The following is a 21,598-nucleotide window of genomic DNA, read 5'->3' on the forward strand; positions in this document are numbered from 1 at the left end:
GCTGCAGGCTCAATACCTAGGGAAGCAGCAGCTCACCTGTTCAACTAGGTTGTGATTTTTAACCACTAAAGCAACACTTTAAAACAAAGTATTTTCTTTCCAGCAGGCTGATTTCTTTGCATAATTTGCATATTTTTGAAGGATAGGGCAATATTATTAAAGAATTTTGGAAGAGTTACATGTCATTCTTCATATTTTTGCAGACCTTAAGTGATGTTAGGAATTTGAAGTTTCCACCATTGTTCACTCAGAAATACGCACAAGAGGTAGGTACATCTGATGCTGTTAATTGTAGGCTTTTCATTAACAATTGTAGCTTTTTTTCTTTCAATTTCCAATTGCTTTGCAGGTAAAAATGGAGAAACCAGGTTGTTTTCATGTTATTAAGATGTATTTCTCTATCCCAGTACTTCTCTACATTTCAAAGCTATAATTACATTAGTGGGCATGATGACACTTTTGTCACAGTTTTCCTGCAGGAATTCATTTTTACCTGGCTTTCCTTTGTCACTCACAGTCATTCATTTTACATACATCTTGTCATGAATTTCTGCACCAAATCCATATTCCCAAAGTGCAGAGTTTCAGAGAGATAAAGGAGAGGCTCGAGGTTGCACCATGTCTGTATGGGATCCCCTCCAAACTGAACCTCCCAAGAGGGAAATCACATGAGCCAATTGTGCTGTGTTCTCATTAGTCAGGTCTGTAAAGTGATGTGGTTGCAGATAAAGAGGAGGTGATGCACAAAACCTCCCCAGTAAAAAGCTGAGGTTCTCTCAGGTGTTCAGAGTAGCTTGAGTGGCCAAATGAGACCAGCCTTTCATGCTTTACAGCAGAAGGCTGCCTGGGAGAAGGGGTTGTGCTGTGCTCAGCTGGAGCAGGACACTAATTCTGATTAAATTTGAAGCAAATATTCAAACTACTTGTATATTTAAAGGAAAAATTCTAATTTCCCACGAGAAAAAGTCAGTGTAGCTAAATATGTGATGGCTTAAACATGAATCTAAAATTACATAAAAATTATGTATAATATATTTTATTTTGATTGCAAATAATGTGAAGTTTTTTATAACTCTGTTAAACCTTGATCTGGTTTGCCAAACAGTTTTCAGTCTTTGACAGTAAAGACACTTTAAAGAGATGCACAGTGATACATTTAAAAATATTTAGTGCAGTTCTAACTTCTGAGCCAAAGCACTGACACCCAAATAACTCAGAAAGCAGCTGATTTTCCACTCGTTCACACAGCCACAGCTTAAGCCAGGACATGAAATGAGGAAGAGTTTGTGGATTGGTTCATGTAATATGTGTTGTGTTTTCTTTCAGTACACCATGGTGAAGGACATGCTCTCCCCAAGTCCCACTGAACGACCAGAGGCTGCAGCAATCATAGAAAATCCTGTCTTTGAAGACTTGGAGCTCCCACCCAAACCCGTGCTCAGGCAGAGGTCACGGACAATGAGTCTATCAGGAAATAAACATTCCAGACAACCAAGCAAATAACTATCCTCAGGATCACTTCTTCCACTCGGCAGGTTTCACAGGGATTGTTCAGCAGAAGGATCCTATGATGCAGAATGTTTATCTTGGGAATAGTTTACTTCAGCTTTTTTTTTTGCCACGTTTAATGTGTAAGACGTGTTGGACAGATTTTCGTTTACTTTGACAGCCAACGAAGCCCAGTAACCAAACCTTTCTCATTCCATTTTCCTTACCTTTGCTCTCCGAAGCGGACGGGTCCAGCTGCTGTGCTTGCCAATGTTGTGCTCCATTATCCTTTTTTGCGGGGTTTCTTGGGTTTTTTTGAAGCTTTGTAAATGTCAGCTTGCTGGGTGAGTGAGAGATCTGTAACATGTAAATAGAATTAAAATACTGTATTTTTATAGAGCAAATTACAGTCTCTAAACCTAGTGAGTGTCTATCTGGATCACTTGCTCTTTGGTGAAATGAAGATGATTTTGAAATTAACTTTGACTCCATTTTTGTCCCTGGTGGGTAAACTGGGAATCTGCACTATTTTTAAAGCAAAAAAGTACCACAATTGTACATATTGTCACTGTCCATAGCCTGTCATTAGAGGAAATCATTCCATACTTCTGCACTGCAGTAGATCTTAGGGAATGCATCTTATATGGATGAAGCTGTAGAGAAAGGAAAGCTTTTTGCCATTAAATGGGGGGTTCTATAGGCAGTGGTTGGAAGAGCCATAGTCAAAATTATGTACAAAAATGTCGTGATTCTGAAAATTTAAACCTAATGAAGTCATACGTGTCGTATGTAATCTTGTAGATTTGTACTTTTTAAAAAAAATCAACTGGTAGGCATTTGTGTAATCTGCTAATTTAACTGCCTAATGCCATGCTTTTATTTCTCACTGTAAATATGTTAATTTTTATTTATACAATACAGAATCAATCCATTTGGGTTGGTGGTGTACAGGATGCACTTGCTGTAATTGTTGAGTGCATTGATTATTGTGACTTCTTTCAAGTCTAAATGATTTAATAAACTTTTTTATTTATAAGACAAAATAGTAGTTGCTTCTGTTGGAAGCCTGCATCTGTGTGTGCTGCAGATGGCAGCCCTGTGCAGTGGCAATAGGATGGGCTCTGCATTCCTGGAACTTCCTTTGCTTCCCTGTCTCACACTGGCCACAGCATGTGTGATGACGCAAAACTGAATGTGCTGCTTGGGAGCGAGATAGGATCCGGAGAAAGAAGGGAATTGAGCTCTAAACTGGGTGGATTATGGATGCTCACCAGAGAGGGGAGAAAGGTTAAATCTTATGCTGTTAGAACTGTTCTTGTACAATTGTATTTTTCTGTTTTACAGACTTAAATTTGTGAAAGTCTCTGAGATCAGTTTCCTAAAGAGATACTGAATTCAAATCCTTCTGGGGATTACTGTACTGTGGTGGGACACTGTGACCAGCAATTAAACCAGCTGACACCCTGCAGCTTTGTGATAAGGCAGAAGTAGATTACAATGATTGTCTCCCATGTCCTCTCAGATAACTCTCCTAAATACTGGCTTATCCAGGTGAAAGCAGAATGCTGCTGTGAATATGATCAGGAACAGAATTTGTGTTTAGCTGGGTTAAAGCAGGAGAGTTAAGTGTGTCTTCTTCCCTTGGATGTCCCTGTTGGCATCAGCTACAGCTGCACAGTGAAATGGCCACATGTGGAGCCTCTCTGCCTTCCCTGCCAGCTCAGGGATTACAGGTGGGGCCCAGGAAGTGAGGAATAAGGTATTTTTAACTTGCTGTATACCTGGATGTGGGTAGTCGCCTATTCCAAGGGCCCTGCAGCATTTCAGTACCAGAACTGGCCTGTGTGTTCACACCAGGTGTGTCTGCATATTCTGGGATGTTACACTTGCCCTCAAAGGCACGGAAAAGTCCTCCCCTGTGAGGTCCCTGCCCAGCCATAAAAGCATCTGGCCAGGCTCAGCTCTGAACTTCCTGAGCAGTCTTGGCTTCTCTAAGCACTGGAGTGTGTGAGTGTGTCCCTGTCTTTGTCCCTTACAGCTCCAGGGTTTGACAGAGAAAGGCTGTTCTCTAATCTGAGAGCTTTTCCTGTGAATGATGGGTACTTTCCTGCCAGCTGTTTTGTGGGAAAACACCCAAACTGCAATAGCTGTGAGCTCACAGCCCTGCAAAAGGGGCTCTGGCCTGGGGCTCTGCTGTGTGGTGCAGCATCAGGGTCCTGTCCCATTCCTTCACAGGATGTTGCCTATCCCTCAGCTCCCTTCCTCCCCCATAGCTCTTGGGAATGAAGCCCCATTCCTTGTCCTGTTTTACCAAAATGACCTGGGTGGCAGCAGCAGGATTCCTGCCCTCTCCACCTTTGTGCCCAAGGGATGCTTCCCCCAGAATAAGGTGTAGTTACTTACCACTTCCATGTTGTTGCTGGAGCCATAGGGTCTGGAAAACCTCACCCTCTCCATGGAGAGTCATTTCACAGGAGAACCACTGTTGAGGTCAGGGTTGCTTTTTTCTACCAGGCTCTTGAGAGAAAAAGAACTCCTGACCCTTGTGCTGGCATCTTCAGTAGCTCAGCTGCTCCAGGCAGGTCGTACTGCATTTTGCTGCCTCTGAGGACAGTCCCCTGCTACCTTTCCAGATTAATCCTTCTGTGAGGCACTTGTTGCTTTCCTGCAGGGAGCCAGTGCTGGTGGAAATCCAGACAAGCACTTGGGAGTAGTAAAAATAATCATTCCCATTTATCATGGTTTTTTTATGTCTCTGTGGTTGATACCACAGTGTAGACACAAGTAATAATTCCTGTTCACATCCCATCTTCAGATGGTGTCAGCCACCTGTAGCTTTGAAACCGTGGTGCCCCTGGTTTTACAGCAAGTCTTTGTCATCTCCTGAGGTCTGCCACATGAAATGTCCCCATCCAGAATAAACAAGGAAACTCACAGATAATTCACAGAAAGCCACAGAAAGCTCTGAATATCCAGATGTTGCAGAAGCAGTGAGCTGGACCCTAAGCAACAGCCCAGGCTGCAGAGTGCTGCCTCTTTAGGAAATGAGCTCTGCTTTTTGGCCACATCCCTCCTCTAATTCCCATACACTGACTGGCACACGTGGAGTTATTAAAACTGGTCAAATCTGTAAAGAAACTGAGATGAGGAGCTACAGTGGCTTGATAAGAAACATTGTTCCACCTGACACAGAACATCAGGATGTGCACAAATGTAAGGTCACGTTACACCATACTGGTTTGGGTGGGGTTTTTTTACCCAACGTGAAGGTTGAATTTGTCTTAGGAAATATTCATTGGAAAAATAATTATCCAGGAACTAATTAGTTTCATTAATACAACAAATTGCCTCTAAAATATCTGAGTTCCTCGTTACTGAAACTGTGGAAGGTGAAGAAATGCATCTTCGTTGTATTGTCCCCAGCTGTAAAATTCCAGCCCCTCCTTCCCGTTTTCCTAGCCTTTGTTTTTCCATTGCGATGTGCTCCAGCACTTTCTGTATCACCACCTCCAGCGACCGATCCTGAATCCCTAGGACTTGGGTTTGCCCTTGGGGGCACCGTTGGGCACCGTCACGCTGTGTTCCAGGTCTGGAGCAGTCCTGGCAAACGTGGCTATGGAAACCATGTCTTCCCCAACATCCACCTGCGACCTGCGCCTGCAAATCAGCAGCTTCTTGAGGGCGTGCTGGAAGTCCCTGTTGAGGAAGGCGTAGAGCAGGGGGTTGATGGTGGAGTTGCAGTACCCCAGCCAAGTGATGATCTTGAAGGTGCCGAGCAGCACCGTGCTGGTGGAGTCGGTGCCTCTGGCCGCCAGCCAAACGTTCAGCACGAAGTAGGGCAGCCAGCACAGCACAAACACGGAGATGATGATGCTGATGGTCCTCGTGGCCTTGTTCTCCAGCTGCAGGTGGTTCTGCCGCTTGCTGTTGGGGTGGTAGTGGATCTCCAGCGTCTGGGACATGATGCGGGTGGCCTTGAGGCGGGAGGCTCGGTAGATGAAGAAATACATGCTGCACATGACCACGAAGGGAAGGAAAAACGCCAGGGCGGAAGCCACAATGGCAAAAACCCAGTTGGTGACGAAGATGCATTCTCTGCCCGCATCAAAGTCCACGCCGGGGATCTCATTCCAGCCTTGCATGACGGGAAGGAAGGAAATGAGGGATGAATATACCCAGACCATGCAGGTCATCACGATGCATCTGCAAAAGGAAAGAGATGCGGAGGGGAGAGAGGGTCTGAGTAATTTTGAGTTGAGAACATCCAGTACGATTCAATCCCCATGGTAACCTGTGAGGGATATCGCTGCTGAGCAGTCCGGCAGGGCGCGGAGAAGGGAAAAAGCTGGAGTATTCCAAGTCCAGATGTACGTATCTCTAACAATTGGGTAATTGGTCTGTAATTGACAGAATTGGGGTCAGCTTGAGTGCTCTGAGCTGGCTGAGAAAAGATGAGGAAAGGTTTTACAGATGTTTGTTAATATTTGAAACAACAGCTTGTAAATTTTTTTGCTTTCAGCTTTAGTATCTGGCCATTATCTCACCCTCTGGGGCCTGATAGGGATGGAGCTGATGGACACCAGATGACAGAATCTGCAAGGGAGGCCACACAGCCCCCTCCTCTCTTTGCCTGTGATACACAAATAACATACAGCAAGAGTGACAGGGGGAAAAACATACCTAGAGGAGCCTGAACCCACCCTGTAAAGCACCCCACTGCTGCAGTGTCCTTTCTGCCCACCATCAGATGACTTTCCCCACCCTGCAGTCCTCATTTCAGCCTTTCACATGAAACCCTCATGGGAGCTCAGAAACTCTCCCTGTTTTCCCTGAATATCACTTCAGAAAAGATGGTGAGTTTTAGAGAGGGAAGACTACTGCTACATGCATCCTTCTGGGTCTCCTTTCACCTAGTCTTTAGAAGTTCTTCAAAGTTCCTCTCCATCTCTGAAAATGTTTTAAGGCCAAGGCTTGAGCATCCTGGTCTAGTGGAAGGTGTCCCTGCTCACAGCAGGGGGATGAAACAAGATAATCTTTAAGGTCCCTTCCAACCCAAGCCTTTCTGTGATTCTATGAAATGACTGCACAGGGAAAACATGTAGGTTCAACTCAAACCATATCACTGGTTCCTACCCCATTTTGCAAACCTTCCTTAGCTCAAAAAATACTGTCCCAGGAGCACCATCCAATCCCCTCAGCCACATCCTTGTCCTCTCCTGCACCTCATTAAGCATTTTCTGCAGTTGTAAATGGTGAAAGCTCCTTTTGCCACATCACTCTGCTTCTGCTACCTGTTGACAGCTCACCTGGAGGGACCCAAAGTGAGGAGCAAATGCACTCACCTGCCACGGGACATCCTTCTGGAGTAGTGGTAGGGGGTGACCACGGAGCAGTACCTGTCCAGGCTGATGAAGCACAGCGTGACGATGGATGCCGTGCAGAACATGACATCGAAGGAGATCCAGACCTTGCAGAACAGCTTCCCAAACAGCCACATCCCCGTCACCTCGTAAATGATGCTGGGAGAGAAAACAGCTGGAAATCAGAGCTGGAAGGGCTGTTTGTGTCCCCCCTGGAGGTGTGTAAGGCCAGGCTGGCTGAGGCTTTGAGCAACCTGGTCTAGTGGAAGGTGTTCCTGCCCAGGGCTGCAACAAGAGGATCTTTAGGGTTCCTTCCAACCCAAACCATTCTGGGACTATTTCTTAATGATTGTGCTGAGGTAATGCTGTATTTTATCACACAGGTCCTAAAGATGGGCACGCAGCTCAGACAGCAGGGATTCATCCTCAAAGCACAACCCAAGAAAGGAGCACCCCACAGCTGGAGCATGACAGAACAAGAGCAAACCTATGCTTCTTGCAGCCTAAGTGCCCTGAGAGAGGTTGCTTTGCCCCACAAAGCTCCCCCAATTTACATCTGCACAGCTTTGTTTATCACAGCATTTTCCCAGTGCCTGACACAGCACAGTCTTTTAATATTTCTCCTCAATTCCTAGGGCATGGGACACCTCCAAGAAACTCACTTCACATCTGATGAAATGCTTCAAAGCCAGAAAGGATTTCCACTCTTGGTTAAAAAAAATACAAAACATGCTAGGATGAAGCCCATGCAGCTTGTACACTACGTGGCTCATAAATGCCTCAGCAAGGTAAACATGCCAGCAAAAAGCAGACATAGTACCAGAAATATTTCTAACAAAGTCAAGAAGGGCCTGTGAGAAGTGAGCAGCGAAGGAAGGAGCATATGGCAGCTGTAGGAAGGCTGATGCATGTTTCTATAGCATTCAGTGAGATGCCATTTGCTTCTCCTTCCTTTCTCCAACTTTTTACAACTCCTGAGATGCTGAAATCACCACTGTGAGTGAATTTGATGAGTGACTCCCTAGTCCTGCAAGGCTTTAATTATGCTGTAACTTCCCAGCTTGCTGGTTAAACACAGCGAGATCAGGGCTGCTGAGCTGCAGGGCTCAGGGGTCCAGCAAGGGAGAAAGAATCAATGAAACAATGCCTGATCTACATCTCATCAGCATGATGAAGGGTCCCAGCCCTCAGCAGCTCTTTGTTCTGTGGGACTCCATTCAAAAATCCAAGCAAGCTACAGCAGAGCCTGTCCTCACACCATGGGCAGCACACACATGGAAAGGTTTCATGGATCCTTTACAGAGGGGAAGTGAGGCATTAGATTTGGAGCACGGGTTCAGTTCTGGACTTGGGTGCTGTTCTGCCATTCCTCAGAGCCCTCCTTATCCCCAGAGATGCTGCAGAGGCTGTGGTGTGCCCTGGCCTCCCAGAAGGAGATGTGCTGCTGGGGGGACACCCTTGCACACAGATCCCAGGTGAGCAGGTGCCCATTTCTCACCTGCACACATCTGGTGGGATGCACCTGACCTGCAGATGTTCTCACAGCGTGGAGTAATGGACACCTGACCCCTCTTCTCTGAGGTAAAAAGTCTCTGCAGCTTGGAAATTATGCTGGATAGCAAGGAGCAATAAAAGCCAAAAAAAAACCACACAGTGAAGTCACCCCTGCCTTGCTCTTTTGCTTGCAGAGGTAAAGAATGGCTGGAAATATTCAGCCTGGAAATGACAGACTGGCTGCAGTACTCAAACAAAAAACCACAGCTGCAAACCAGCCAAGCCAGGAGCAGAACAAAAGTCTTACTCTTATGAAATTAAGACACAAAGTGACAAATTTGTTTTTCCCTTCTGTCACATTTTCCTGAGCCAAACTGCCTCCTAAGATAATTTCTTCTCCTTCCCTTTGGCTCGTAATAACCTGCTGACTGAGGAGCAAACTGAAATCCAAAAGGGCAGCATAGATGTGAAGCCAAAAGAGTGGGAAAGTGTGAAACAGCAGCCACTGTGTTGGCAGGGCTGGACAACGCTGCTGGAGCCAGCAGGGTCCATTCCTCACCACGTGGCCACCAGGAGCTGGCAGGTGTCCCCACCAGGCAGCACCAGGACACTCAGGAGGGACACGAAGCACCAACCATGCCCTGAGCTTTGCTCCCCTTTGCAATTTTTGTTGTTTAAGTCAAACACCACTAAAAGTAGATTCAAAATAGATAGGAGGAAGAATTTTTTTTATAGTGAGGATGCCCAGAGATGCTGTGGCTGTCCCATCCCTGGAAGTGTTCAGAGCCAGGTTGGATGGAGCTCTGAACAGCCTGGGCCAGCTGCCCATGTCCCTGCTCAGGACAGGGGTTGCACTTGATCCCTAAAGGTCCCTGCCAACCCAAGCTATGGTTCTATGATAATTTCAGAACCTGAACTTAAAATTCATCAAGCATGGAATTTAAGTTAGCAGTAATATTTTTTAAAAATATTTTTTAAGCATTAACTGCTTTTTTTTTTTTCATTTGATACCATGAACTTTTAACTCAGTTTGTCAGGACAATATTTTTCGGTGCCAAATTCAAAGGAATAGGCAGCCCCATGAGAACTGAAGCATAGAACATGAAAAGAGTTCAGCTTCCTCATACTGCCCCGTGAACTCTAAACAGGGAGCAGTTCCCTGATCTGCACAAACTCAGGGCTGCTTTGCAGGACAAGGCAGCCAGGATCACAAGTCAGCTGCTTTCTGGTTTTGTTTCACTGTTTTAGCCAGGAGTGAAGCTCCCATAAATATAAACCTCATGCAGGGACACCTCTCAAGTGGCTCTTCCTCCATGAGGTACAGGGGAAGCCCAAATTCCTCTGCTTATACTGAAGAAACTCCTGACATTCCATATGCTGAGCTACTCCTGGGAGAGGGGGCTCAGCAACTGGAGCTCCACGTGCAAAGCTGGAAATCGAGTTTAGATCAGCAGCCAGGGTCCCTGTGTGGCCAACAGCAAAAATACCCTTGGGAATTTGTCTCCAGGCATCACAAGGGGATCCATAACACAGAGCAGAGGCAGGGAAGCACGTTCAGCCACCAAGCCACAGCTCAGCCCTTCGGAGAGCCCAGCCCTGAGCCCAGCAGGTGAATCCCAGCCCTGCTCCCAGAGAGGATGGAGAAAGGACATTTGTCCTCCTCTGCTCCCCCCCCAGGGATGCTCCTCACCTGAAGGGCATCACCAGACAGGCCACGAGGAAGTCTGCCATGGCCAAGGACATGATGAACATGTAGGTGACGGTGCGCAGCCGCTTCTCCACCACCGGGCAGAGGAACACCACGGTGTTTCCCAGGAGTGTCACCACGTCAATGAGGGTGAGGACCAGACCAGTGAGCACCTCCTGGAGCCCAACCCCTCCCCTTGCAAAGGAGGAGGCAGCAGAGGAGAAATTAGAGAGCCAGGTTTCATTCCTGTCCATCAGCATCTCCCCACTGTTAAAATCTGAATGAGACAAAAGGGGAGAACCAGAATGACTTTAATGATGATTGGTACGTGTGTGAAAGGGAGGAAGGAAATAATATTTATGCTTCATTTGCTCCAGGAAAAATCCACACACCCTGCTGTGCCTGTGCCATCACTGTTCCGTGGTTAGCAGCCCATTAGAAGTGTCTGAAATCCTGAGGGTGAGGATAAATGTACAGCACTGGCTGAGGTCCTTCACAGCAATTAAAAGCCCTCCTGTGAATGAAAATGCATCATCAGATGAAGCATGAGATCAGAAAAAAAAAATAAATAGAAATGTACCGAGAGCAGAGAGAGGAAAAGAAAACAACTGAAATAAAAACCTAAAGCAGCTGGGCTAAATCCCACTGAACAGCATGCCAAGTCCTTGTAATATGGGGGCTGGAACTAGATGATCTTTAAGGTCCCTTCCAACCTAAACCATTCTGTGGTTCTATAGTCTCATTATCATCTTGGCCACCCTCAGACCAGCTGGGGCTGCCTGTCCAGGCTGGCTGCTTCCATAGCCCCATGTACAGTCTGTGCTATACCCTGGGCTGTCCTGGTGCTTTTTCAGGCTCTGAAGTTTAGAGGTTTTTTACCACCACAGTGGGCAGCTCCACCTCCAGTCTGAATGGCCAAGCAGGGCAGCCAGCAGCTACACAGGGAGCAGAATCATGGGATCACAGAATGATTTGGATTGGAAGATCATCAAACTGAGGTGTCTTAGGTGCAGTCTGAACAGATTCATGTTCCCTCTGTGCCCAGATGGGAGGTGATGTTAACCTCTTAACTGAGGATTTTTCCATTGAGGAAATCCACACGTTTGTGTCCACAGCTCAGTTCCCAGACTTTGACCAAGAGGTGTCACAGGCAGCTGGGAAGGTGGGAATGATGCCCTGCAAAAACCCCAGCAGTTCAAAGCTCACTGGCATAGCTGAGGGAACACAAAGACAAAACTTGTGGGGAAAAGAGAATTGTAGAAATATTTCCCAGTGACAAATGGTTGTATTTAAATATCATCACTTCTCCTGTGACTAGGATCTGCTTCCACAGTACCCTCAGGTCAATCCCACAGCTCCAGGGCATCCTACTGAGTGCAGTGTGAGGTGGGCCTGGATAACATCCCTGTGGCCCAACTTGCCTCATCTCACAGGGACCAAACTTTGCCTTAGCAGGAGTGTAAGAACAAGGCAGAAAAATGTTCTTCACATCTCCTCATCCTTCCTGCAGCCTATGATCCAGAATTACCTCTTAAGATGGTTTCAATGGTTTCTGAATCATGAAATTGTCCTGCTTCCCCTCTGGCCCAGCAAACTTTCAGCATCCATGACCTCCTATAGCGACAACTTCCACAGCTCAGCTCTGTACCCTGCAAAGAAACACCTCTTTTTGCTTATTCTGAAAAACAACAAGCTTGTTCTCAGCTTGTTCTGAGCCTGTCAGCAGCCAGCTTCATTGGGTGCCTCTGGTCCTTGCACTGGAAGAGGCACCACACAACCCATCCCCATCCAGCCCCTCTGGCACTGCTGGGCTCTCCAGCCTCTGCCACAGCCCCAGCTCCCTCCTCATCTGACAACTTGCTCATTCCTCGTAGGGAAGCAACAGAGGATTCCTGCCCATCCCTCCTGCTCTTCTGAGCCTCTGAGGACCAAACCCCAAACAGTTTCCGAGAGATAAATGCTCTGTGGATTTACCTAAGGGCATGATCTCTCTTCTGTCCTGCTCCCCTTTCACCACCGTCCCTGACAAGATTTGCTGATTTGAGTGGCACTGAGCTGACCTTTCCACTGGGCTGTGGCCATCCAAAGGTCTTGTTCCTGGGCAACAACAAGAGCTCAGAGTCCACTGCTTTAGATGGGAAAATAGCATTAAATTAGGAAATTAAGTTCTCTCCATCTTTTTGAAACTCCATCACCTCACAGATGAATTCCTTCTTCCGCTGTAATGCTCAGTGAGTCTCATAAAAACTTTTTTTCACTTCATTAAGTCAGACATTATCCTTCATGCCCTGGTTAAGTTTTCTTTTGCCTGTAAATATCACCACTTCATGAGTCACAATTTTCCCAGCTGAAGATTTCTAGAGCCCCACATACCCCAACCCCTATCCCTGTAAAGACAGAGCATCACTGACCTCTCTGTAACTCACCCTGCACTTACCCCTCCTGCATGTCACCTTTCAGACAAGTATTTTTCCACACAGGGAACTTCCTTCTTAACTCAGGACTATTAAATTTCCTTAAAAGCCCCCACCATGAGGGTCTATATTGAAAACAGAATCTCAGAATTCCAAGCCACCCAGGTGTCTCTTTTCCACCTGCTGACTTCTTCCAAGCATTCCTATACAACTGTGAAGCTGGGCTGCATTTTCTGAAAGCAATAGTGACCTTGTCCTTGGATGTAACCACGTGTTCATGCACCTACTCATCCTTCAAAATCCTCAGCTCCATCCCCTGACTTCTATTTATCTGTTGGATTTAGTGGTTTCCTTACTTTCAAGTTAAAAATAAAAAATGAAAACCAAAATTAAAAGGCTCAAGCTGTTTAGAAAAAATAAATAAAGAAGGAAAGCTCTTCCTCACTGGAGCTGGGAATCACTGGCTGAAACCTGAAGCTCTCCTGCTCCTCCAGCACTGAAAATAAGCAGGTTTTTGGACATCATCTCAGGCAGCCCCCTGGGTCAGCACTGCTAAAAGTCTGCAGGGTGTTTTAAGTACCTCAGACCTAATGAAAATGTTCCTTGGACAACATTCCACGTCCATAACAAACACCCCATAACAATAAAATAAAAAAATCCAGTCTCCAGCTCTCCCATAATTGACAGGAAAGAGGATAATCTGTGCCATTCTTTCTAACAGCTCCACTGAGGGTGTCATCAGACTGGATGAGCTCCTGTGGAACAGCTGGATTTGGGTGCAGCCACGTTTCCTGGCAGGAAGAATCGTTCAGGCCGTTCTCCTCGCTGTGTGTTCCACACAGACAGCTCAGGGACAGCCAGCTGGGAAAACCACATGGACCAGCTTGAACACTTGGGCTCTCCCAGGAGACCACACTGCATTAGGATAGGCTTCTAAGGCATGAACAGCAAAAAATCAGGTTTGATGAAAAATCAGTGTTTTTTTCCTAAAAAAAAAAAAAAATCTATGTAAAATTTTAAAGTCTAAATCATCTGGTCTTCAGGTTTTAAAAAATCACTGCCAAATTGTTGTTCATGGGTAGATGAGAATGATAGATGAGAATCCTGGATTAGTTATTTGGGTTTTTTTAGACATGACACTGAGACAAGAAGATTTTGAAGTCGCACCTTCCTGCAAAGAATGACTGTTCCCACACAGTCATTAAGTTTGTATCAGCGTTAGAAAGACTCTAATTAAAACAGATCATTACTCACACTGCTCTGTGAACACACACCACTCTCAAACTTTGAGGAGAATTAGGACATGGTTATTAGAACTCCTCTTTGCAAGATTTCTGTGCTCCTCAAGTACCATCTCAGCCACCAGCCTGGGTTAAAAGGTCTTCTCAAGTGAAAAACTCACAGCAGGCTCCTTAATGCAGGATAAATCCAGGAGTATGGCAGCACACAAAAACAGCAGATGTGCCCACACTCACCAAACACTAGAGAAACACTCTTTTGTCATGTTTTTTTCTTTTTATCAACACAAAGGCTGAGGGCCTGGAAATAAGGCTGTCTTTATTTGACATCCATTACTCCAACAATAAAAATAAGGGATGATGGATTCTTGAAACTTCAGGTTGAACCCTAATTCAGGGTGCAGACACCTGGATCCTGCTGCTCCTGGTCCCTTTTAAGAAGGGAGGGTCCCTGGAAGTCCCAGGCAGAGTCCCTGGAAGCTCATCCACAGTCCCTGTCACAGCCCAGGGTGGATGTCTGCATCCTTTTGCCTCTGACTGAGAAGCCAACCCATATCCAAAATGTGCTAAATTCAGTAATTTAACTAAGAAGGGCTGCTCTCCAACCACCTGGAGAACTGTACAGGAAAGCAGGGGATGATACCATCTTAACTTAAGTGGAAATTACTGGGACAAAGCAGGATATGCCATCTTTCCCTGGGATGCACTTCCTCAGTTTAAAATATTGGAGCTTTTAAATACTCCTATGAGCTGAACAGCCCTGTGGTTACACTGCTGAGATAGCCCAGAGTCTTTCTACATCATCACTCTTCCAGTCTTTCCTGTAAAATCAAAGGGATAAATGCCCAGTTGTACCATAAGGTGGGATCTTCCCAGGTTTCCTGGGGACCTCGGATGCCTTAGGGTTTGCATTGCTCTTATTTGGGCATTATAGTTTTGCTTCCCTGCAAAAAAAATGATGGGTTGGATTCTGCTCTGAGGCTGCCTGAGCAAAGCAACTCCACCATTCCTGCTTCCCTTTAAATATCCAGAAAGTTTGACCTGATTTATTCAGCAGACAAACCGCAAGCCAAAGGTTAATTTCATCGGTAAAAGGCATATTTTGATGACAAGGGAGGGGGGAAAAAAACCCCTTCAATCTCAAGGCTGACTGCACTTTAAAATCTTCGAGGAATGATGAAAACTGGAAATGAATTACTGGGAATACATCTGCTGCCAGTCTCTGCTGAATCAGGTACAACCCAGCACCTGGCAGCAGGAACAGCCCCAGGACCTCGCACACCTCTCCCTCCTCCTCCCCACGGGAAAACTGCGGCAGCTCGGGGATTGCTGAGCACCGAAAGCCATGTGTTGAACTGTGCAAGGCTGTGGGTGGCGATAGAGGAGGGGGAGAATGCCTGGGGATGCTCCCAGCAGAACAACACGGACCGAGGAGGCCGGGCAGCCTTGCGCTGACTTCCCTGCTCCCCAGCTTTCCCCTTGGAAGGGCAGCATTCCTCTTTCCACCCCCAAACCTGCATAGAACGGCTCCAACACCCTCTCTGAGAGCGCTGGGAACACAGCAAAGCACGATATCCTTACCTTGGGCACACGGCTGGAGCAGCTGGGCGCTGTCCCTGAGCCCGGAGCTCAGCGGGGCTGTCCCCGGGCAGGGCTGGGCTCGCCGGGATCCCGGATCCCTCCCCTCGGAGCTGCTCCCAGCCTCCAGCTGATGGTCCCTGTCCCGAAGCAGGGCTCGGAATCCTCACCCACAGCCGGCACAGGGGTTTGGCAGCCTCAGGGTGCGGGGCAGCCGCTGCCTGCTCCGGGGAGAGAGGAGAGAGCGGAGCCGCATCACAGCCCTGAACTCACGGGCAACTTCAACCCGCAAACACCGGGCTGCCACAGCCGGACCCCCGGCAGGCAAAACCCTCACCCTCTGGGCAGCAAAACCCCCAAACACCGGGGAGGCAAAACCCTCACCCTCTGGGCAGCAAAACCCCCAAACACCGGGGAGGCAAAACCCTCACCCTCTGGGCAGCAAAACCCCCAAACACCGGGGAGGCAAAACCCTCACCCTCTGGGCAGCAAAACCCCCAAGCCCTGGGGTGCAAAAAGCCCAAATTCTGGGGTGAAAACCCTCACCCTCTGAGCAGCAAAAACCCCAAGCCCTGGGGTGCAAAAAGCCCAACTCCTGAGGAGCAAAAAGCCCCAAAACCTGGGAGGCAAAACCCTCACCTTCTGAGCAGCAAAACGCCCAAGCCCTGGGGTGCAAAAAGTCCAACCCCTGAGGTGCAAACACCCCCAAGCCCTGGGGTGCAAACCCCCAAGCCCTTGAGCACAAAGACATCACCCCCGGGGTGCAAACCCCAGCCCCGGGGTGCCGAATCCAGCCTTGCTGGGGTCAGACCCCCAAAGCTCCGGGGGCAAAAGCGCCGAGCCCCAGGGCAGCAGAACCCCCAGCCCCAGGAGCCGAGGATGCTGAGCAGCACACCCGCATCAGCCCGGGATCAGCCCGGAGAGGCTGCGGGTCCTGCCGCGGGGGGATCTGTCCCGGAGGAGGGGAGGAAGAGGAGGGAACCCTTCCCGAGGGGAGACAGAGTTTGAAGGGGCAGAGGGATCAGGACTGCAATAGAGGGGAGCGGCAGCCGGGCCCGGGGCAGCCGGGCCGGGGGAAGGGGGGTGAGGATCTGCCCGAGGATGGGGATGGGGATGAGGATGGGGATGGGGATGAGGATGGGGATTCCGCAGGCAGCACTCACCGAGGCAGGCGGAGGAGCCGCCCCCTCTCCTCCGCCCCGCAGCGCCCGTTCCTCCCCGCTCCAGCCGGGAAACCTTCCTTCCCCCCGGGAAACAGGCTCCCCGTGGAAACGATGCTCTCTTTTTTCCTGCTTTCAAAGCAGCCCTTCCCACTCCCCTCGGCAGCTCCAGGGACACGGCGACCTGGTGCATGAAAACAGCGATAAAACAGAAGAGGCGTTCCGCGGGCTTGGCTCCCCTGTTGGCAAACAGGGTGTTTTGTTCATAAACTAAACGGAAAATTGGGAAGAATCCCGGGCTGGAAGAGGAACCTGTGGCACGAGGTTGGCGAGATGTCGCCTGCCCAGCCCCTCCCTGCCTTGTCCCCGAGGCTGGGGGTGCTGGCAGGGACGGGGTGCTGGATTTTGGGAATTGGGCTCTTGAGGCACATCCGTGGCAGAGCCTGGCTGAATTGGCTGCCTGGAAAGGACCAGTCCTCCTCATCCTCCTCATCCTCATCATCCTCATCCTCCTCATCATCCTCATCCTCCTCATCCTCCTCATCCTCCTCATCCTCGTCATCCTCCTCATCCTCCTCATCCTCCTCATCCTCCTCACCATCCTCATCCTCCTCATCCTCCTCATCCTCCTCACCATCCTCATCCTCCTCATCCTCCTCACCATCCTCATCCTCCTCATCCTCCTCATCCTCCTCATCCTCCTCATCCTCCTCACCATCCTCATCCTCCTCCTCATCCTCCTCATCCTCCTCATCCTCTTCATCATCCTCATCCTCCTCATCCTCCTCATCCTCCTCCTCCTCATCCTCCTCATCCTCCTCATCCTCCTCTTCCTCCTCTTCCTCCTCATCCTCCTCATCCTCCTCATCCTCCTCATCCTCCTCATTCTCCTCATCCTCCTCACCATCCTCATCCTCCTCATCCTCCTCTTCCTCCTCATCCTCTTCATCCTCCTTATCCTCCTCATCCTCCTCTTCCTCCTCATCCTCCTCTTCCTCCTCATCCTCCTCTTCCTCCTCATCCTCCTCATCCTCCTCATCCTCCTCTTCCTCCTCATCCTCCTCATCCTCCTCATCCTCCTCATCCTCCTCTTCCTCCTCATCCTCCTCATCCTCCTCATCCTCCTCATCCTCCTCTTCCTCCTCTTCCTCCTCATCCTCCTCATCCTCTTCATCATCCTCATCATCCTCATCCTCCTCTTCCTCCTCCCAGCTGCAGCTCCGGGCTCAGGGAGGGACTGGCACCTCTCGGCTCCTCGGGGAGCCGCTCAGCCGGCAGGCAGCAAACTCGGCGAGAAAAGGGGTAAAAATCTGCTTTTTTGGGCGATGGGGTAAATGTCAAGCACGAAGATTGGCGTTTGTAACCCTGGCCATAGCTCCTGTCCTGAAACAACCCCAAATCACGCTCAAGGGCATCACCTCCGCACTGAATCGCTGCCATCAGCCCGTCTGCCTCCTGCTCCCTTTGTTTTCCAAAGATTGTTACAAAGGTTTTGAACTCTGGCTTCACCCACCACCAAAAATTACACTGGAAGGTTTTTTCAATGGGTGTGGAGAGGAAATCTCTTGATCAGGGTTGGTGGAAAGTAAAGAAATTCAGATTTACTGTCCTCTCCCTGGAATAACTCAGCACCCAGCTGGCAATTGGCCTCTCAGGTTTCAGGCTTGTCTTAGACATTAACATCAAAACTGTGATGGAAGAGCACCTTTGGGTCGTTTTGTGTCATATTTATTGCTTCAGAAACAGCGGATTGCCCTTCAAACATAATAAAATCTACTTTAAATTATGGATTTTCAGGAAAGGAAAGGGAAAGGGAGGAAGAATTATACCACAGCCAAACACAACCTCATCCCAATAGTCTCCTTTAATAAGAACAAAATACTTTCTATAAAGCAGGAGAAATAAGTAATGTGTGGACCAGAGCTTTCTGTGAATTTAGATTGATTCCATCACTTTAGTCAACATAAACTTCCACGTGTTTCTGAAAAAATCAGCTTTGACAACTTCAATGTAAATATTCTAAATTATTATGTTTAAAGTTGTCTTCTAATTTACATTTAATTTTTAAAAGTTTTAATAAAACTTGAAATTTGAGCAAATTATTTTATCTCTGATCAAAAGAACAATTTTCAAACCTGAAGAAAAGCTTCCCCAGCCTCTTTGCAAGCTGAGCTCTTGAAGCCACTTTCTGATCTCCTTCTTCACTCCATTAATGCCACTGGGCCAAAGAGCAGCATCTGATCAGGGATAAGAAGCAAAGGAGTAGAAGTTTTATTTAAAGCTTGTACCAAGCTCTTTTATTTCTCCATTTGCTGACAAACAAACATCAACAAATAGGATTAAATTATATTTATTATATACACATTTTATATCAATTATATTTTGTATTAATATGAATATATTAAAAGCATAATAAATATATTAAATTGCAGAAAAAAAGAAAAAAAACACTCATTTTAAATAATGGCTAGTTTCTGGTGGTTCTTTTTTTTTTTTTTTTGACAGAACCTTTCCAAATCATGCTTTTCCATAGACTCATAGAATCACAGGATGGACCTTTCAAGGTCATGCAGTTCCAACCCCCCTGCTGTGGACCAGGACCCCCAGTCCCTTTTGCCAGAGCTGCTCTCGCTCTGTTCATCCCCCAGCCTGGATTGATAATGGATTGCATCCACCCAGGTTCAGCACCAGCACCCAGCCCTGCCAAAACCCCCTTCTCCTCCATTTCCCTTGAATTCATGGCACAACAACAGCCCAAAAACCCCAAAGGAAGCTGCCTCTTTCCCTAATTAGTGTTAATTGCCCATTCCTGGGCCATGGGAGGGGCTGTGGTGCTGTCTGTGGTACAGGAGGGTTGCACAGCTGGGTTCTGGTTTTACTTTTGCTGGGCCCTTCTTTGTCCCCCTGGATTCCAGGCAGGCTGTCAGACTCCAGTAATTGAGTTTTTATGGAGGATAATAGCAAAAGCCTGCAGGTCTTCCAAAGCACCAATCTCAAAAGAAATGACAAAGGAGAGAGATAACAGCAAGAAGAAGTGGTCTGGACAGAGTCCTGCAAATGCTGTGTCAGCCACTCATATTAATGCCATCTGTGATCAATTCACTTGTCAGCATGTCACAGACCATCAAAAAAAAAAAAAAAAGAAAAGAAAAGACAAAATTTAACATTTAACATCTACTGGAATTCCAAGGATATTGTCAAGCAGGAATTCCTGGGATGTTGTTCTTTGGGTTGCATTATATTTTCAATGCTACCTGGAAAGGGAGGAATGAGGGAAGATGGAGTTTATTCAGCTTTCTGACCTCCACAACAAGGAGGGTAAGAGGAAATGTACATTTCAGAGCCTTTAGCATGCCAAAAGCAACTTGATCTTAAAGAATTTGAGAAGTAGTCTTGATCTTAAAAAATTTAAGAAGTAGTAGAGCTGTTGGTGCACACACCAAGGTACAGCTCCTTAAACTGGTAAATAAGGTGGAAGGGGCTAGAATACTCAGGAATGGTCTGAGGCTTCTTTTACATGTGGTAGCCACTAGGAAAGCATCGGTAAATCCCTTGGGAAGGAGGGAAGGAGCTCTGACCAATGTGTTGTGTTGCCAAGTAGGAGGATACAAGGAAACTTGGTGGGTTTTAGACCTCACAGCTCAGCAGTGGAGATGCTGCTGTGGCAGATGATAGCCCCACCAAGCACAGAGATTTAGAAACTGCACAGAGAATAATAAAAAAAAAGCCAGTAAATCACATGGCACTGGGCAATATGCCCATAGGAGTGGCAGTTTTGGTGTTTTCCTTTGCCTCTCGAGGGGGAGCCTGTCCTGATAGCGCTGATCCCCTTCTTACGGCAGCAGCATGAGAAGAAGAAGGATGAAAGGAGCATTTTCTTCCTGTCTGTCTTGATTTATCCAGGTGTGAAAGTATACAAACAATTGTCTGGACTGTTAAACAACTCTTGCCTAACCCTGCTGACTGACAGGGTTTCTGAGCAGAAGCCTCTGGAGGTGCTTGCTAACCACTTTGTGTCAGCCCCAGGGCCCAGAGGCGGCTGCCAGCGAGATGTTCTCTGTGCCAGGCTGCTCTGGCACGCTGCACTCCATCCCTGTGGAAGAGCTTTAGTCATCAGCCCAGGCACTGAAGCTCCTTGGACACACAATCCCTGCTGTGCTCCCTGACTGTGCTTTTTCAATATCTTATGTGCTGCAGCATTTCTTGTGCTTGATGAACTCTACCTGACAATTTCTGTCTCCATCTTCCTTCGTCCCATATATTATTATTCTCTTTTTCAGGTGGGGTTTATAATCTTTCTGCTTTGACATAATCACTGCTAAAATGAGGGATTGCTCCTGCTGCCTGTGGCAGGCTCAGCTGTTCTGTGCTGCTTCCACTTGCCCCTCAGACCCCAAAAGTGGTCTCTCTTCTCTGTAGAGGGTATTCACTCCTAACTTTTTCTATCTTAACAGTATGCAATTTATATTCTGGAAATAAATAGCACAGGTACTCCCACTACCTTCCAGCAATGTTTATGCTGATAAACTTTAAACCCTGCAAATACCTCCATGTCTCTGGGTGTGCCTCAGCTGAACTGTGTCACACTGCTGGAAAATCAGGATCCTCCCCATTATCAAGGGAACTAGAGAGACACAAAACATTCTTGGTGAAATCCATGGAAATTACTGGAGCCTGAGACAGTTCATTAGACATTTATTATCATTGCACCAATTAATTCAAGGCAGTAAGATGGATATACAGTAATAGAATTATAGAAAGAATAAAAGAAATTCCTCAAAATTTAAACTGGCTCATGAGAGCTGGTGTTTGTACATATTGGGAATTTTTTTATGGATATGCTCAATGGTTCTGGTCTTAAGGACAAGTTTGGATCATTGGAACAATCCCATTTGGAGAGGAAGAAGAGCAATCACACTTTCAATATTCAAAACCCAAACTCTAAAATGCTGAGGGCGTGTTCCAGCCAGGTGTGGATCCAGCCCAGCCTTTCCTGGTGCTCAGGCTGCAGATGTGGCCTCTGGCACAGAGCAGGATCAGGGCAATGCAGAGGGCTGGTCTGCAGGGCACTGCTGAGGAACAGCCTGTGACTCCTTTGAAGCTGCTTGATGATGAAAACTAGTTCCAAAAACTTTTTTCTGTTGTTCTCCATGAGTTTCCCATTGGTACAAACCAGCCA

At 47.3% G+C, this 21,598-nt stretch overlaps 2 protein-coding genes across 3 annotated transcripts in view; one reads left to right on the forward strand and one right to left on the reverse strand.

Moving 5' to 3' along the window:
* EIF2AK3 (eukaryotic translation initiation factor 2 alpha kinase 3) overlaps positions 1-2,531 on the forward strand; it is a 42,194-nt gene extending 39,663 nt beyond the window's left edge. The window contains exons 16-17 of the mRNA XM_086891573.1: positions 204-266; positions 1,327-2,531. Coding sequence (XP_086747699.1) covers positions 204-266; positions 1,327-1,503 — 240 coding nt within the window. The 3' untranslated portion in view covers positions 1,504-2,531. The remainder of the gene's footprint in view (positions 1-203; positions 267-1,326) is intronic.
* Positions 1,716-16,603, reverse strand: LOC111928319 (histamine H2 receptor-like). 2 transcript variants are annotated; one of them, XM_086891575.1, is made up of 9 exons: positions 16,423-16,603; positions 15,263-15,480; positions 12,004-12,126; positions 11,558-11,678; positions 10,422-10,543; positions 10,033-10,306; positions 6,831-7,007; positions 3,892-5,691; positions 1,716-1,845 (listed from the first exon to the last, which is right to left on the reverse strand). In XM_086891575.1, exons 5-8 carry the CDS (start codon positions 10,438-10,440, stop codon positions 5,019-5,021), a joined length of 1,143 nt encoding a protein of 380 aa, XP_086747701.1. In that variant the 5' UTR covers positions 10,441-10,543; positions 11,558-11,678; positions 12,004-12,126; positions 15,263-15,480; positions 16,423-16,603; the 3' UTR covers positions 1,716-1,845; positions 3,892-5,018. The 2 variants fall into 2 exon arrangements, with proteins under 2 accessions (XP_086747701.1, XP_086747700.1); XM_086891574.1 differs by lacking the exon at positions 12,004-12,126 and having other exon boundaries at positions 15,263-16,571.
* Positions 16,604-21,598: the final 4,995 nt, after the last annotated feature.

This window comes from Cyanistes caeruleus, chromosome 5 (assembly GCF_971803275.1).
Source record: "Cyanistes caeruleus chromosome 5, bCyaCae1.hap1.1, whole genome shotgun sequence".
In the NCBI taxonomy this organism is placed as follows: domain Eukaryota; kingdom Metazoa; phylum Chordata; class Aves; order Passeriformes; family Paridae; genus Cyanistes; species Cyanistes caeruleus.

What these genes read in the sequence shown, in the direction of transcription:
- LOC111928319 (XM_086891575.1), bottom strand. An exon ending in TGTCTGGTGATGCCCTTCAG is followed by an intron (nt 7,008 to 10,032) that starts GTGAGGAGCATC and finishes TTTCTCTCCCAG; the next exon opens with CATCATTTACGAGGTGACGG. An exon ending in AGAAGGATGTCCCGTGGCAG is followed by an intron (nt 5,692 to 6,830) that starts GTGAGTGCATTT and finishes TTCCTTTTGCAG; the next exon opens with ATGCATCGTGATGACCTGCA.